At 33.4% G+C, this 17,911-nt stretch overlaps 1 protein-coding gene across 9 annotated transcripts in view; it reads left to right on the forward strand.

Annotated features, from left to right (window-relative positions):
• Positions 1 to 17,331, forward strand: part of LOC145255809 (uncharacterized) — a 551,788-nt gene extending 534,457 nt beyond the window's left edge. For 5 of the 9 annotated variants that reach the window (XM_080114539.1, XM_080114574.1, XM_080114520.1 and 2 more), the window contains exons 4-10: positions 5,093 to 5,793; positions 9,483 to 9,705; positions 11,028 to 11,198; positions 11,491 to 11,596; positions 13,085 to 13,218; positions 13,468 to 13,542; positions 14,955 to 17,331. In XM_080114539.1, the coding sequence (XP_079970665.1) occupies positions 5,093 to 5,793; positions 9,483 to 9,705; positions 11,028 to 11,198; positions 11,491 to 11,596; positions 13,085 to 13,218; positions 13,468 to 13,542; positions 14,955 to 15,199 (1,655 nt within the window). In that variant the 3' untranslated portion in view covers positions 15,200 to 17,331. The remainder of the gene's footprint in view (positions 1 to 5,092; positions 5,794 to 9,482; positions 9,706 to 11,027; positions 11,199 to 11,490; positions 11,597 to 13,084; positions 13,219 to 13,467; positions 13,543 to 14,954) is intronic. The other 4 variants (XM_080114564.1, XM_080114529.1, XM_080114555.1 and 1 more) reach the window with 1 other exon arrangement.
• Positions 17,332 to 17,911: the final 580 nt, after the last annotated feature.

Raw genomic sequence — 17,911 nt, forward strand, 5'->3', positions numbered from 1 at the left:
ATAAAGTGTTTTCTGTTTTTTTTTTTAATAAGTGTAATTTTAAATATACAACAAATTTTATGTTGATACTTGAAGGTATAAACATTCTAATTTGTTCAGATGTTTTTTTTTTTTAAACAGCCTTCGTTAAGAAAAAAGAGTATATTGTTCTATTAAACATGCTCCGTTTAAATAATTTAACGTTGTTTTATTTAAAAAAAAAATGAAAAGATGTTTTCACTCAGTAGTGAGCTTTGGTAGATTGTCAGTGAAAAAAATACAATCGTCAAAAGATAAGCGTTTCATTATTTCTAGTCGCTACTTTGAAAAAAATGTCACTTGCAAATGCGACTGTTTCACTCGCAATGTAAAGCCCTGATCCATGAATTAAAAGGAACATATTATTCACAAACTAAACATCTACAAACCACAATAGTTCCAACATAAAAGTACCCAAGAATGGGACTATATACCGTAAAACCCCAAAGTTAACGAATTATCCTGTCTTGACAGAGTTCAAAATAGACTTCGTAGTTTAGTGGGGGATGCCCTTTTCTCTTCCCTGCAACCTCTTCTCCACAGAAGAGACATTGCGAACCTGTCTCTGCTTTATCGTTATTTTGATGGCAAAAAATCCCCACTAATGTCACAATGACTAATGTATTCCCGTTGACCCTTAACCTCGAGTGGCCTCCGGGCCTTAATAAGTGGTGATTCCTGTGTATATAAAAAAATCAACAGCTCCAACAGAACTTGAACACTGCATTCAAAAGTGGCAGACTGCATAGATAACCAATGTGCTACCCTCGTTCCCGCTTAGTAATCTAGTTATATTGGTACTAATTCTGGACATTTTGGCTATAGAATATCACTGAAGATTGTAATACATCATCAAATTCTCTAATTTCTTTTCACGCGCATTTCAATGTTAACTATTCGAACATTTCATACATGGTGATAAAGTGAGAACCAGGAAAAAAGAAAAATGGCTGCTCATTTTTCTTTTTAATTTTTGCTTATTGCCTATTCATAAAATAAAGAGATTCATTTCACTTGCCATTTAATGGCATGTGTATCTCTGCTCTAGGAAATTGCCATATTTTGAAATACAGTTATCCCATTATTCTTGGGATATATTTTTGTTCATCCAGACAAGAACTGGAAATATTCCTTTTTTTTTCTCAGGTGCCTATTTATGGCGGAGAAGTAAAAGTAAAATATTCTGAAGAAATCGTTTTTTTTTTTGTTTTTTTTTTTGTCTTTCAATTTATTCACGAATACATTTCTATCTAATTTCGTATTAGATCTATTGAAGATATAGATAGATTTAGATTTAGTTTCTCAAACGGACATCTATTTATTATAATCCGACTTTATAGTCATAGAAATCCCTGATAGCTTTTTCTAGCTCTCCTAAGCACTAGTCCAGTCTAATAGTCTAGTCCATGCACAATGGCGTATATGCTCTAACAAGTAATATCCTATCTTTTGCATTCGTTTTTGCGCCTCGTTTTGTTTCCTCACTGATTTTCTTCTGTTTTCCTATTTGATGAACGGTCACTTGTCTCTGTGTCATTTATTTAATATATTTTAAATTTTAGCACTATATAACAAACTAGCAGGTCATCCGGCATTGCCAGGTCATAAGATACGCTTAAATATATTTTGATTAATGCAGATTACGTATTTATTATTATAGACAATTCTCTATTGATTATTATATTGAAACTAATATATAGTAGTGAGATCAAAACTAAAATATATATGCCAGGTGCCATCAGCTAGAATCGAAAACATAACTCTCCACCCCTATTTTTTAGTCTCTGATATATATTATTCATCTGTCATACCTTTTTTAAAAGACGGAATCGCCGGATAGTCGAAGACACGATTCTAGCAGCAAGATTCTTCCACTTTCTTTCTTTTCCATCTTCGCGTCACGGGTTCGAGCCTGCCTGCTTACTACCGCTTTTTTTTTTTTTTTGCTGCACACACACCTCCAAATACCCGGGCAACGCCGGGCACCCAGGCTACTATAACTATAAATCTCTGTATTATTTCCAGTCGTCCGGGATTTTTCTTTGCTATTGGCATCAAGCAGTGTCGATTCAGGAGAGGTGTGGTTGAAGATTGCGCAACGCTTGCCTCACAATTTCATGCGCAGACTAAATGGAGACATAGAAAATAATATTAAAAAAAAATAGTTGGTACAGAATCAAGTGATGCTGTAAGCTTATGGGTGGCACGTTCGCCAGAGTCAACAGCTGGAAACTACAATTCTTCATCTATACACGCAACTCTACCCCGGACAAAGAAAAAAAAAACAATGGGCCATTCTTTTTAAACAAAACATTGCTTAAACTTCCTTTATTGTTTTTTATTTATTGAGATCCTTTTTTTCCCCCTCCCTCCTCAATTTGATTGTCATCAGCGGCTGGTGAAAAGGTTCAAATGACATCTGGCGCTGACGGAACGAGCCAAAACGAAAGATTCCTCTGCTCCCGTCGGAAAAACTAGCAGAGATTCTAGCTTTATCAGAATCAATTATGATTTTATTTTTCTCATCTCCAGTCCTCCCACCCCCACCCCAAAAAGGACCAAAAGCTACTCTTCTTTTCAACCTCCTCTCTTCCAAGCAAAAAGCCTCGTTTTATAAACAGGAAGTCTATTGTTGTAAATAGCTAAGAGACCCTTGCTGGATTTAAGACGGAGTTAATCTCAAGTGAGTAGAAACGGTTTTTAGTTGGTTACGAAAAACTGTATCAAGGGTGGTAGAATTGTTTTATGTTTGGAAAACTGGTTCAATATCGTTTGCACTTGATTCACGTAATCTGTTTTTTGTGGTTTTACTGTAGTGTCATCGTATGGTTGAACTTATCTAAACATTGCAGACACATTTCTGCATGTGAATGTAGAGTGCAATTACAAGAACTTATGAATTATATGGTTAAGACACTTATGTGCGCGTGTGTGTGTGTGTGTATATATATAAACTACTTCATTTACTCACATAAAATTAATATACGAAAGTATAAATTTATGCGTAAACTTGAAGTATTTACTTCAGAAGTGCTCAATACTTAGGTAGAGCTAGTTAGTAAGTTATAAAATATATATGGCGATTAAGCTACACTGAATAATCCGCGTTTCATCCACTCTAGCCTGAAGAGTCTAGAGTGGATGAAACGCGGAATATTCAGTGAAGCTTAATCGCCATATATATATATATATATATATATATATATATATATATAAATAAAACTTGATTAAATAAGTTCCAGTATATTAATACGAACTAGAAACGAATTTTCTCCCAACGTGCCCAATACGTGAGTAGAACTTACATTCATCGATCCGTGTAGACTCGTTACAATGTTATATATATATGTGTGTGTGTGTGTGTTAGAGAGAGCATGTCGACATGAATAATTACACGTATAAATTATGAGCTGAATATTCTGTATTATAAAGTTCTGCTAATTGTTAAACACTATTGACATAAATACTTGAACCCTCTCCAAATATATTTTAACAATTTGGGTCTAATTATGCACTTCTGCTGACCAGGAGGGCTATCGTGAAACTAATAAAATATTAAGATAAGCCCTTTTTAATTATTGATTATATATAATTTCATTTCAAGAGTACTCAATATACGAGTAGGGACTTGGTATTAGCCTAAATTGTATTTTTATACGATATATTAGTTGTATAAATATATACTTAGTACTAGCAGAAATGTTTAGAGTACACTTTAAGGAATTTTATGCAGTCAAGAAATAATTTTATTTAATATGCACAAAAAATTTTATAAACCTCAGTGATTAAAAAGAAAAAAATAAATTTAATTTCTAATGAACTTCATTTGTTTTTTTTGTTTATGACATTGTTTTTAAACTAAAAATATTGTTTGTATTCATATGTTGATTACATATGGACCCCTTTTTTCTCTTTTGAATCTCTTACTATTAAAAAAAAATGGTTAGGAGGAGATAACGTTTTCTTTCGGTTGAAACGATCTTCTGTTCATATGACATTCCTTGTTGATGTGTTGTCATCTTTTCTCAGAATCTGTTTTGAACCAATCACTAAGTATACATCCTGCAAATAACATATTAGCAAGTATCTCTATCTTGATATTTAGTAGAGAGATATCTGTATGTCTGAAGTTTAGCAGAGAGAGGGAGAGAGAGAGAGAGAGCGGGTGTGAGAGATAGTATTATATATTTCTATGGTTTATCAGGCTCTGCTGGTTCTGGCATCTCTTCCATATTGCCAGCTGGTACCAGATTACATTTCCTTCATGCTACATGTCAACCAAAAATGATTACAGAATTCTGTATTTCACTTCCAGCCAATTGGAGAGAGAAGGCAAATGCTTCTGACATGATGGAACAAGTCAATGACAAACATAACTTTCTTTGATTCGGGGATTGTGATAATGATATGACCTAAACTATGCAGGGGTGTAGATTTGTTGAATTTAATACTTCCTATTTACAACTAAGTAAAATGTTTGGGTTTTTTTCTGTTTTCTACCAAGAGAAAATATGTGCGCAATCTACAAGGAACTCTATAATTCTTATGAATGATTTTTTTTTTTGTGTGCGTTTGTGGAACATTTTTAGTTAGATACCCAAAATAAACTTTGTTTAAAAAAAAAATACAGAATTTCAAGATTTTATTCGTTTTCGAAGACACAGAATTACGAGACCTTATTACAAAATTTTGAGATGAGGATTGATGTTTTGTTTGATTTGGACTACTGTTCTCATCTTTGTTATTTTCGAAAGAGTTTCAGTTCTTGCTATCGGCGATTTATAACTAAGATTATCATAAACAACGTCTTTCTACGTCTAATACTGACATTTTTTTTTTTTTATAAAGTACATCTGGTACTGACCGGGCTCAACGTTGCTTAACTTCGGTGATCTAACGAGAACTGGTGTGTCGATGTGATTATGCTGTAAAAAAAAAAGCCATTGGGTTTCTCTCAACTATGTTCGATTATATTATTTCCTAAATTATAACATTTCTTTATTTTTTGTAATTCTAACACGTATAATGCTCAAGTTTGAAATTTAACATTGTTCTTTGTGTTTTGTCATTGCAGTGTCAACGGCTGTGATTAGTCAATCATCTTCCTCCTCCGCCAAAATCTCGTCACCAATCACAGTGGAATCGCGTCGGATTTCATCTTCCCCACACTCCGCTACCTCACCATACCATTCGACATCGGCATCAGTACCAAGATCATTGCCTTCTCCCATTGTACAGCACCATGGTACGACCAGTCCCGTGTCTTCACCTCACTCGAACGCAGCCGCCGCCGTGGCAGCCGCTGTCCAAGCCAACCATATATGGGCAAACAATTCTTCGTCATATAGTGCGTCCGTTGTTGCTGCAGCAGCGGCCGCGGCTGCCGCAGCAGCTGCAGCAGCCACTGCCGCAAATGATCAAGATATGCCCTTAAATCTGTCCAAACCGAGATACGAAATGAAACTCGAAAAATCCTCATCCGAAGACTCTGTAAATCTGGGTGCAACCCAAACTAAAGCAGAACCCATCATCACTCCCCCACCTGCTCACAGCAACCATCAGCGTCAACCAGTATCTTCCTCCCCGACGGACATGTCAAATTTAGTCGGTAACAGGACTCCTTTTGGCGTTGCCCAAGCACCACAATATGTGAGCAATCCATACCTTAGTCTTCCTAATCATGTTTCCGTTCCAGGAGGATTAAATTTAAACAGTCTCTCTCCCCACGCAGCAGCCACGCTTAATGGCAAGCCTTCCCCATCAGAGACAGAAAAGGTAAGTAATTTTTGTCACAAGCGTTTTAAAACATTCAACAATCCCTGCGAGTCTTTAAAAATATGTTCACTTTCCAGGTAGTTTTGTAGTCTTACCCATTTTCCAGGTAGGATTCAAGAGTGTGTGCATGTATAATTTACTTATTCTAAAATCGATACTTAATGCTTCTTGACTACCAATACAGTTGTTCATATTGAGCACATGAGTTTATCAACATACATACATAATCTGCATAATAACACGTTTGTTCACAAGCTATTAACTTCCACATCTATTTTAACCATATCTTCCGAAAATCAAAATGGCCCTGTCGGTGGGGCATTAGAATACACCGACTGCCCCCCCCCCCTGCAGAGGGCAAAAGTCCCTCAATGGGGGTCCTGGATATGACCTTAAACTATATCCAGTGGTGAGGCCTCAGCTTGCGAGCTTTGGGGAGTGTGGAGCCACCCTTTAATTACCATTGCTCCCAGGTCCACTCTGACCCGGGGTGGTAGTACCTGTTAGGGTTCCAACTATGGGTTAAATAGAAACCGTCTTGAAAACAACAAATATATTCTATTAAACATTTTTTCTTCAAAATCTTTGGATTCGGCATTAAATAACCCGAAAAGGGTTGATATGCCGTAAAACAAAAACAACCAACCAACCAACCGAAAATCAAAGGTGCAAATAAGCGAAAATTAGTTATTGAAGAATTATTATAGTAATAACTAGCGGCTGCGCCTCTTTAGCATACACAACGCCGAGTCAAACACAAAATCAAGTACACTCAACATCAAGTACACTCAACATCGTCTTACCATCAACGCTTACACTGTGAACTCGGAGTATGAGAAATTCCCATATGCACAAAACAAAATCGCCGAAAAAAAAAAAAAAAAAAAAAAAATACCCTAAGGGTCAGGATTGTTGTTACCAGGATTCGCACCTGGAATCTTCTGATTCGTAGTCAGACGCGTTATCCATTGCGCCACAAGATGTTACCGCGACTGTATACAGATAGTACTAAATTCCGTTGACATGGGCAGGTAACTTTTTCGACAATTGCAAGAAACGGTCCCAAACACCTTATTTCTGACTTTTTGTGTGACTCGGCATTGTTCGTTACGAACCATGTATAGAAAAGGGGCAACCTAGGGACTCCCACCTTCAGAGGAAAAAAGAACTTTTCAATTCCGTGCATCCGTTCGTATGTTTTTATTGGTATATACACACACACACACACACATACATAAATAAACATTTACTATTTTATTAATAGTATAGATTAATATTTTGGAGTGAGGATTTTCACGTTCAATCCCGAGAAAACTGTCACTTATCGTTTTCCCACTGATCCAAATAGTACCAATTATGAATTAGTATTTAAAAATGTCCGAAACAAGATATACAGTTAAACTATAATTGTATTCCATAGCTATTTCGGTAGTCCACAATGTTGATCACATGTTTTCAGAAAATTTTATGCACGTATAAGTATTTGTGCTACAACTATTTTTAACAGGAAATTATCTTTTTTGTTCTCGAAATATAGAGGAAGTCGCCCTAAAACATTCAGTATTTGTTTTTTTTTATATCAAAGTTAGTCAAAATATTTAGAATTGTCTTTCAGGGCGCTATTCCACTTCCTCCAAATAAATAAAAGTTAAGTCTCTTGCAAACGTAATCCTTTGATGTACCATTGATAATCACATTCCTACATATTTCTCAATTTCTTTTTTATCAGTAATAGTAAAAGCAGAAACGTATTGCTAATCATTACAGAAAATATGACCATATATATATATATATATATATATATGTATACATATATATTTGTGTGTGTGTATACATATGAGTTGTTTACATATGTCAGCAGATGGGAAGTGGAAGTTGGTAAGAAAGTAGATGGGGTGTGAGTCACAAGAAACAAGCTATGGGGGCAAGGAAGGTTGGTAGTCTGCAAATTCTGGAATGTTGCTGTCCAAATACATTACAGGCAATTAGTTTGCAAAAATGATGTGGAATCCAATAGCGTGAAATTTCCATACCATTTATTTATCTTTCCAGTATAAAAAAAAAGATACAATTTGTGCTTTTGCTGCACTGAGGGAGTTAATAGAAACTTATTCGTGGAGGATATTTTACTTATATTTTATGGAAAAGGAATAGCGAAAATTATTCAACGGTTCATCAGAATTTTACTTTTTTAAAAGACGACTGACTCAAAGGAAGACATTAGTTAAAATTTGAAATGCGTTGTCCATCTTACTTTGTAATTCCTATGTTTCTTTGTGTCAACCGTCTTGGCAGTTTTTTGTTTTTTTAACAAAAAAGAAACTTCAATGAAGAAATAATTTTCGTTAATCCTTTTTTTTTTTGAAGTAGTCGATCATTCTATCAATAATTATCTCCTCTATATAAATAAAACAGATGTGTCTGTAATTATTTAACCAATAAACTCTTAAAATACTAGTCGTATAACACTGAAACTAACAGCAAATAGTAATCATACAACAAGTAATGTTTATAACAAGCAAGTTTAAATGCAAAGTTTTCATTTCAACTTGCCGACATATTTTACTTTTTGCGCATGCCCAAATTCAATTCGTTTAATTTCAAGCTTTCTTACCTACCTCTCGATAGCTTTTTTACATTTAGCAGGGCGGCAAAGCTTTAATATTGACTTGCATCTAAAGTTTTGCAATACCATGATGATTAAATTAGATATGTTCACCAAAACCACCCTATCATTGTTATTTGTATGTTTATAGAAATTGACGTATGTAGGCAAACTTTATTTTCTCTTCCAATTATTTAAATATATCTTGCCCACAAAACACATGTAAGAAATTTGTATTTTCACTTAAAACAAATAGCAGAAATATGATGAAAACGAATACCAAACAGAAAAAAGAAACACTAAACAAAAATACAATAAACAAACTGATCTTGGAACTCATATTATTTGAATCATCAGACTACTGTTCTCGTCTTGAGTGTGATTTTCACAACGCTTTGGTTGATGTAACCTTCGTCCTTATTCAAGTGTATCTTGTCGAACTCGAGAATTTGGATGGAATTATGAATGGAACTCTTTATTTACTTCACGGGAGTAGCTGCACTAGTTCTGTCAGCCATCGATCGAAACGTTGTGAAAAATCACTCAAGATGAGAACAGTAGTCCGATGAATCTAAATAATACGAATAACCAATCCTCATCTAAAAAAATTTAGAAACGTTATCTTGGGACTTAATTATTATGGCTTTAGTTGTAATGTGCCATTTATGGTGCACTTAGTTTAGTTACTCCTGGAATGACTCGTCAATTCACTTGAATGTATTTTTTTTTTTTTTTATAGAAAACCTTATTTTCGAAATTATTTCTTATATGTAACTAAAATAATGTCCGTTTCAGGATGGATGAAATAATTCTTTTGAAATAGCTTTGCGCCATTATTGATTTGATTTTGAAGTCTCCTTCCCCGGAATATATTCCATTAGCAAAATGAATTGTTTAATTAAAAGTCTATTAAATAAAATATAAAAAAAAACTATAACTTTATTTATCATTTTGTTGGTCAACCTTTAAGGACTAATAACAGAACAGATATAAACTTAAATTATACGAGTATGAATGAGAACACCATGCTATTTGATGTTTTTGTCAAATGATATTTGCCAGCAGTATTATTGAATATATGTAGGATTTTATGTATCCCCAGGAAAGTATGGTGCAAGAGGTGTTTGTGCGGCACTTATCGCAGTCTGTGAACAACCAGGTATTCCCAATGCATTTACCCCTGTATGCAGTCCCACCAACAACAATGCCACAGCTTTCCCAGCTGGGGCCATGCAAAGACAACAGAGTAATGATGTCGGCGGAGATGCCTCATGATGACAGTCAAACGTATGTCCAACATCTCCAGAGTAAGTAACCCTTTGGATTCCGTCTTAAACTATCAAACATTTTGTGTAAGAGATTGAAACCGATTTGCTTCATATAAAACTAACATGGTTACCCGGCATTGTCCGGAGACATATACGACACCATAAAGGAGTTAAAGTGTGTAGCATCCTTCTTTTCCCGACCTCAATATAGATTCCTCTCTAAGCATCTACAAATGTTTAAAAAATATAACATTTACAAACGTCAGAGCAAAATGTACAATTTCAAACCAAAGGTCGATGGAAAAGAAGGTACTGTGAAAGTAGAATCCCCACCCCTTCCCACGATTAATTTTGTTGCTGTTTTCTGTCTGAGTTGATATAGAATATATCAGCTTTATGGATATCTTGTGTAGTTTTTTGACTCCTACTTTGTGCAATAGGAGACGATTGATATGTTTTCCTCATTAAATCGGCAAGTAACTATATACATACAAATATATGGCTTTCTTTTGGTTATTATATTCAAGATTCACATTTAAAGGATCCTTCAATACATTAACCCCCACTTCACACGCACAATATATATATATATATATATATATCCCCGAAACAGTGTTTCATGATAAACAACTGATGATCCCTTGAAAAAATAAAAAATAAAACAATAAAAATTGGTATTATAGTAAATTCGAGAGAGTTGATGCAGTGATTGCAGGTGATTAAATGACTTACTGACTAGATGGTTTTTTAACGAATGATAAAAAGTAATTTTTTGTATAGTTTTAAAGGTTAAAAACTTCAAAGACTATATATATATATATATATATTTGCAAAAACCACGAGGAGAAAGATAATTTTTTATTCGAATATGACAATTGTTTCGACATCAATCAGACAATTCTAAATTTTATGTAATTTAAAAATTTTCGTGGTAAATATCTCATCAAATAAGTTGAAAAGCAAACAGGGTTAAGACGTATCTTAACACATAAGATACATATTAAAACTGTCTTTTTTTTCAACTTATCTGATGAGATTTATCACGAAAATTTTTAAATGACATGAAATTTAAAAAATGATGTCGAAACAATTGGTAATATTCGAAGAAATACAAATATATATACGAAGCTCGATTTCAGAAATGCCAATCATGTTTCTTAATATTTGAGTTAATTTACATTGCTTAAATTCTTACTGAAATAAGATAATTATAATTAGATACTAGATTTTAATATATTAAACCTTTTGGAAAATTTTTATCTAATACATATAATGGAAATCATGCAAATAGATCTATTAATGATTGTTATATAATACTCATATAGAACTGTGTTCATGTTTATCATTTATTTATTTTGTAGGTAAAATGTTTGGTGCCAAAATAATCCGAGCACACAAGGAGAAACCCGACCCAACAAAGCCCCATGTCAAACGACCAATGAATGCCTTCATGGTGTGGGCAAGAGAAGAACGAAGGAAAATTCTAAAAGCCTGTCCTGATATGCACAATTCCAACATTAGCAAAATATTGGGTGAGTCACATTTCACAACTATTTCATCCGCGTGTAACGAAGCACTAGCATGTTCGATTGTTTGTGAGAATTGTCTCTATAATAATAAATGTGTAATCTCGATGAATTAAAATATACTAAAACGTAACTGACGACCGGGCGGCCTGCTTGCATATATATCTTACCAACAATTTAAACAAATTGTTCAAATTTATTTGTATAAGCCTCTGTTTTGATTTAATGAACCTTTTTATGATAGAATTATTAGTTACAAAAACATGTTAATTTATTTTCTATTTTTGTTCTTTTTTAGGGGCCAAATGGAAAGCTATGTCTAATGCTGAGAAACAACCGTACTATGAGGAACAGTCACGTTTGAGTAAATTGCATATGGAAAAGCATCCAGATTATCGATATCGGTAAGAAGGTTCTTCCGTTACTAGTACTTATGTATAAACTCATAATTACGTTCTATGCGTCAATTTAAAAAAAACAAATATAACAAATTTACAATGTCATGATATTTCTAAAAGATTTTCTACACAATAATGAAAAAAATATATTAAAGCAAAGTCAGTTTACAATAATACAGATTATATATATTACAGTGTGTAATAGATACGGTCTAAATGAGCAAAGTTTCAGTAAAATATATTTAAAGGGGATATGCTTTGATATTGCAGTTATAAGCTCAATAGGTGTATTAACTGGATATATATATATATATATATATGAGAGATTGAAAGTGTGAAATTATCTATCCAGTTTTCAAATCATGTTCATATGTACAATCGTTTCGGAAACGATGTCCTTTTATTCATTCGAAAAATAAGTAAAATATTTCTGGATATTGTCTCATCAGTATAAATCCCCGGGTTTGTATTACTGTACACATAGATTCGAAAACGTTGTCAGAAAACAAATATATAACTAATAAATATTATCAAAGGCAAGATAAGTTACCTTTCTACCAAACTGGATATATTTTTTGTTTTTGTTTTTATTCAATGTAACATGTTTATTCAGCTCGAAAAACATGCAGTGTTTACCGATGTATTGGAAAATTCAAAATGGCGCCCGACACTCTCTTTAACATGGTAAGTTTGGGAAAAGGTGTTATAAATAATAAACTAGACAAAATACTATTAAAAAAAAACACCGAATATATGTCAACTTATGTCACGGTAACATATAATGAGAGAATTTCTAACAGTATTTTGTCTAGTTTATTATTTATAACATCTTTTCCTGAACTTACCATATTAAAGAGTGTCGGGCGCCATTTTGAATTTTCCAATACATCGGTAAACACTGTATGCTTTTCGAGCTGAATAAATGTTACATTGAATAAAAACACGAAAAATATATACAGTTAGGTAGAAAAGTAACTTATCTTGCCTTTGATAACATTTATTTGTTATATATTTGCTTTTTGACAACTTTTTCGAATCTGTGTGTACAGTAATACAAACTCAAATCCCCTCCCCTTCTCTTTATGTTGGTGAGGAGACGATATCCAGAAATATTTCACTTATTTCTCGATGGATTTATTTGTAAATACCGAATGAATAAAAAAAAAAAAATATCGTTTCTGAAACGATTGTACATATAAATTTGATTTTTTTATGCTTCCTCCTATGAAAACTTGATTAATAATTTCATACACTTTCTCTGCGTGTGTAAAGAAGGGAATGAATTGGGATCAACTAATGTTTCACTCTCCCATATTTTATTGTCATTATATTGTTACCGAAATCTGTAAAACCGCCAATTTTTCAATCGGCCCCACAATAATTTTGTCCACAATGCATTGTAGTCTACATTGCACTGTAGAGAACCTACTGTTGATTTTATAAAATTATTTTTATACAATATCAAATTTAATATTAAAACAATCTTTCTTGTAGACCAAGGCCAAAGAGAACATGTATTGTTGATGGAAAGAAGCTACGAATATCAGAGTATAAAGCTTTAATGAAAAGCAGACGGCAAGACATCCGACGAGTTTGGTATAATGACAGCGGAACCACTTATGTTGAAGGTGAGTTTTCTTCAGATGAGAATTACCAATTTGTATTATTCAGACTAATAACTCCGTTTTGGTTGTGATATTCACGACTTTTTTTTACTAATGTAACTTATAATCTTCTTACAAATGAGTTGTGCGAAATAAACTTGACCCCAAAGTTTTAAATAAAAGATAGGCATTCTAATGAAATACCTTAACTTATGCTGATAATTTGTTTTTTTTTTCATTTAACATTTTCCTATTGTTTATTTTTTAATTCAGATGTTTCAATGTTGAACAAGTCTCCTGGGAATGATATCAGTTTAGAGAACAGCAGATACGGCAACATGTGGCCAGGTAAGAACGCCTCTCATTTTTTTTTTCTCTAAACTAATTTTTTAAAAAAAGTGGTAGTGATTAATTAATAAATTATTAAACAGCCGTAATTTGTAATTAACTGCTCAAGTAATCCATAACTCTTCCATATATTGATTCATCCACTTTCTAATATTGGTTAATGTTATTTTTTTCAGCTAATTTACATGTTTACGAACACACTATGTAAAAAAGATTTTAAAATTAAGTTTATTTCCTTCTTGTATAGTTAAAAATATGTTTACTTTATCCATAGAAGAATGTCTTACCAAGTGAAAGAAATAGTAATCATGACCCAATGGGTCACGAGTAGTCTGGGATAAACTCTTTTATAACACGTACATCAAATCTGTTGCCAAGGTCGCTGGAAAAATGGCTGGATCCTTCTATTGATCCAGTAGATATCTCACTGCTGATACCTGCCTCTTATATAGGTAGAGAATTGTATGTCGAAGCATGGAGTAGTGTTGCTATATCTGGGCAGAAGCTGCTAGTAATATCTTATCCTGCCTTGACAGAGTTCAAAATAGACCGTAGCTTAATAGGCGATGCCCTTTTCTCTTCTCTGCAACGTTTTTCTCACAGAAGGGACATTGCGAGCCTGTTTCTGCTTTATCATTATTTTCATGGCAAGTGCTCGTCTGAGCTCCAATCTATAGTCCCCCCCTTGTCAAACTTTCATGAGAATCACTCGTCTAGCTGAAAACACTATCAATATTTTCCCCCACTCTTTATCCATGCCTAAATGTAGATTCCATGACCAAAGCTTCTTTCTTAGAAGAGAGTTCCACAGGTGTGCAGTTCTATTTCCTTGCTTTCCAGCTGATTACAATATGGCCGTCTTCAAGTCCAACATAAACAAGTTCTTGATGAGCCGTTCCTCTTAAGTAATCCAATTTACCAAATTTACACTATTAACGATTCCTATGATATTGTCCCATTGTCTACTGTACACTCTTGAACTCTCATCCTCGAGTGGCCTCTGAGCCTTGACAAGTGGTGACTCCTATTTAAAAACAAAAAAACACTTTAGTCCCCTTACAAAAATCAAAATCAGGATATTGAACTTTCTTTCTAGACTTCTTGTTTTAATTTTGATCCAAATCCATTACATGATTTAAGGTTTAAGCTTAAAAGGTCTTAATGGAATTGAAAGCAAGAAAATCTTGCTTACTTGGTGCAAAACTGATATTGTTAAATTTTGACATGTCTCTCGCTGATGGTGAGGAAGCCGATGTGTTGATCGATTAGGCCTATCAGCTGCGTTTCTAAAATTCACAAGTTTAAGTAAATCTTGTATATGCATCGCTTTAGAAAGATATCTTTACATTTTTGTTAAATTTGTTTTTTTTTATCGTTTATTAATGAATTACATTTTTTTTTTTTCTACCCAGGCAATGAAAATATGTCTTCTCCATTTGATGCTAACCAGTTGATTGGTTCCAGCAGCTCTGGTCAACCTGACAATGATAGAGACTTCCCAGTGAAAACCAAACTCGAAGACACTAACAGTGAAGATGGTGATGCCAGCGATATCAATGACATCATGTCTGACAACAGTCTGGATGCTTCCTACAGTACAGCCGGCAGTAACAGTTCGAATCTCCAACTAGGCGAAGTTGCTGCCTCCGTTTCCTAGCCTAACTATACAGGATACATATATATGTTATATATATTTGTCCATTGGTCTCCGAGCTTACCCATCTATCGAGCAACACATCTATCTCTGAGAAAGATACCTGTCCGTATTGACATTTCTGTGAGGCCATCAAAAAGAGAAAAAAAATAAATAATGGGCCATGCTTTCCCCACCCCGCCTCCTTATCACACGAACATATAAATAAAAGAAATCTCAAAAGACTGAATGAAAGACAACACAGAAAAAAATACAGTTTCATCTCATCTTTATATTTGAATTGTAGTGGTGCTAGAGAGGGAAAAACTCAGTATCAATTCATGTATTGGACATTCATGTCAACTTGTATTTGTTCTTGTGTTCTTTAAGTGGGTGTCTATCCACGCGTGTGGCTTCTACCAAACCCTCATTTTTTTTTTTTTTTGACCAGCACCATTGATTATTAATATTTTTTTTCCAATCTGGTGTTCTCTTCCATTTAATATCCGAAGTGGACATTTCTGTATAATAACTCAAGATAATGACAACACTGGTTCTTGATTACAGCCAGTTGATGCTATATTATTGATAATGTATTAATCAGTTAATTTCTATGTAATATTTGTAGATAGTTTAAATGTATTTTTTTTATGAATGAACAATTTAAAACTTCATTTATCACTTAATTTTAAAAAAAATGTCATTTTACATTTTTTTCTTTTTAACTGCCCCTACCTTTTTTTTTGTTTTTGAAAGAACAAGCTTTCTCCTGTTCTGCCAGATTCATCTACAATACATTTCTCATTAGTTCATTTCCTTCTTAGATTATTCATAAAGATCTACAAAAAATGGGATCGTTAGTGAATTAGTTTTCCCTCATGTGCGTATGTGAATGTGTTATCCAGTGTTTCACTGCTCTTCACTATGGCTAAACATGCAAGTACTTTGAGTTGAGATTGAAACCCGGTCGTATTTATGCACTGCACTGAAATCTTACTGTTTATAAATACATTATAAGCAGCCAGAAAAGTTCTCAGATTCTTCTGAAGAACTTTGCATTGTTGCTAAAGACAGTCGGTGATTTCACTTCCAACAGTGCTCAACCCACGAAAAGAATGAGGGGAGGGATATCTACCTGTTAGATTCTGAAGGCCTACATGAGATCTGTCTGTTAATATCTTCCAAAAAACTTTTTTAGAGTCAATAAAAAAGATGTTAAGCCAATTTAAGTGAAAAAGTGCAAACAATAAAGAAAATTATTTTCTGTTGGTAATAACTATTGCTAAAAGTTAGCATTATTTTTAAGTTTATCCTTTTTTAAGGAGAAAGATTTGTTTTTTTAATTAATCTAAAGTATTTCTTGGACAACGCAAGACTATCTGCTAGATCTCTGTAACAGTTTGTTTTTAACATCATATTACATTTCCATCTCATTATTTTTGTTTATTTCCCATGTGAGCCAAAAAAAAAATTTTTTTTTTTAAACTCGTGCACTTCCTCACCTCATCAAAAATAAATTTGGTTTAAATGAAAAACTATTCAAAACCAACACGAAACTTGTCTAACTTTGCCTCTCTCTCATCTCACCAGCCGTTTTTGTCCTTCAGCATATAGGCATTAAGTAAAATATTTCTTTTGTTGGAAACCTTATTTTAGTCTCTTAAACCTAAAAGTCCTAAAACGATATCAATTGTTAAATGACTGTTCAACGATGTTCAGTGACTTTTGAGACTCTGTTTTATTCATGACGGATGTTAATGGCATGTATAAAATACAGCACTACCCGATTACAGAAGAATTCAGAGACTCAGATTGTAAGAGAATGATGGCGTCTCTAATGGATAATGTGATGGGTGTTAATGCTGGGTACGCAAATACAGTGGTTGCCCAATTGTGGGCATAGCCAGAAGCTCTTGGACTCTACACGCCTGAAACCTGCAATTGCATTTTCAGCCCAAAATGGTTAATCTGAGAAAAAAAATTTAAATTATGATTTTGTTAAAGTATTCTTTTCAGAAAATAAGAATTTCCCAACCTGACTTTGAGTGTTTGGAAGGTGGGGCGGGGTTGTGAAAAGAACAAATTGCAAAAAAAAAAAAATAAATAAATAAAAATTAAAATAAAACCACGACAGCTGCAGTATCGTTACAATAAATGATACTGTGGGGCTAAGATGTTATTATATGAAAACTTATTAGTGGCCATGTATTAAAAGACTGTATAGTTATGGATCAGTGACTATCTTTTGGTTGTATAATAAAAAAAAAAGTGCTTTTTTTTTTTCCTTTTAAAGACCTGACAAAACTTTGCTCCCATCCTCTCAATATGCGACCTGAGGAAACATGACAAAAAGACACGGAGGATTGCGAGGAGTAAATTAAAGGTGACATTACACACAGACAAATAAGACGAAGAACAAAATTGCTTATTTAAAAATAATAAAAATAAATGCAACAAGAATTTGATAATGTTTGAAAGAACAGTTCGTTCACTGAAGAATTAAAAATTAATCTCTGATCTGGAATCCAGTTCCATATCTCTTTAAACTTACAGAAGGCGATACACCTCTGAATCCAGCTTCCTTCCTAATATTGAAGATTGATTATATTATATTATATATGTAAATAACTATTGAATAATAATAATGTAGAAATTAAACTGTTTTTTTTTCTTTCCTTTCATCAAAATAGAAAAAACAAAAAAAAGAAGCTAATTCAAGGACTAAAATATTTTCTT

Source organism: Euprymna scolopes, chromosome 3, assembly GCF_053919585.1.
Source record: "Euprymna scolopes isolate OS-2025 chromosome 3, ASM5391958v1, whole genome shotgun sequence".
Taxonomy (NCBI): domain Eukaryota; kingdom Metazoa; phylum Mollusca; class Cephalopoda; order Sepiida; family Sepiolidae; genus Euprymna; species Euprymna scolopes.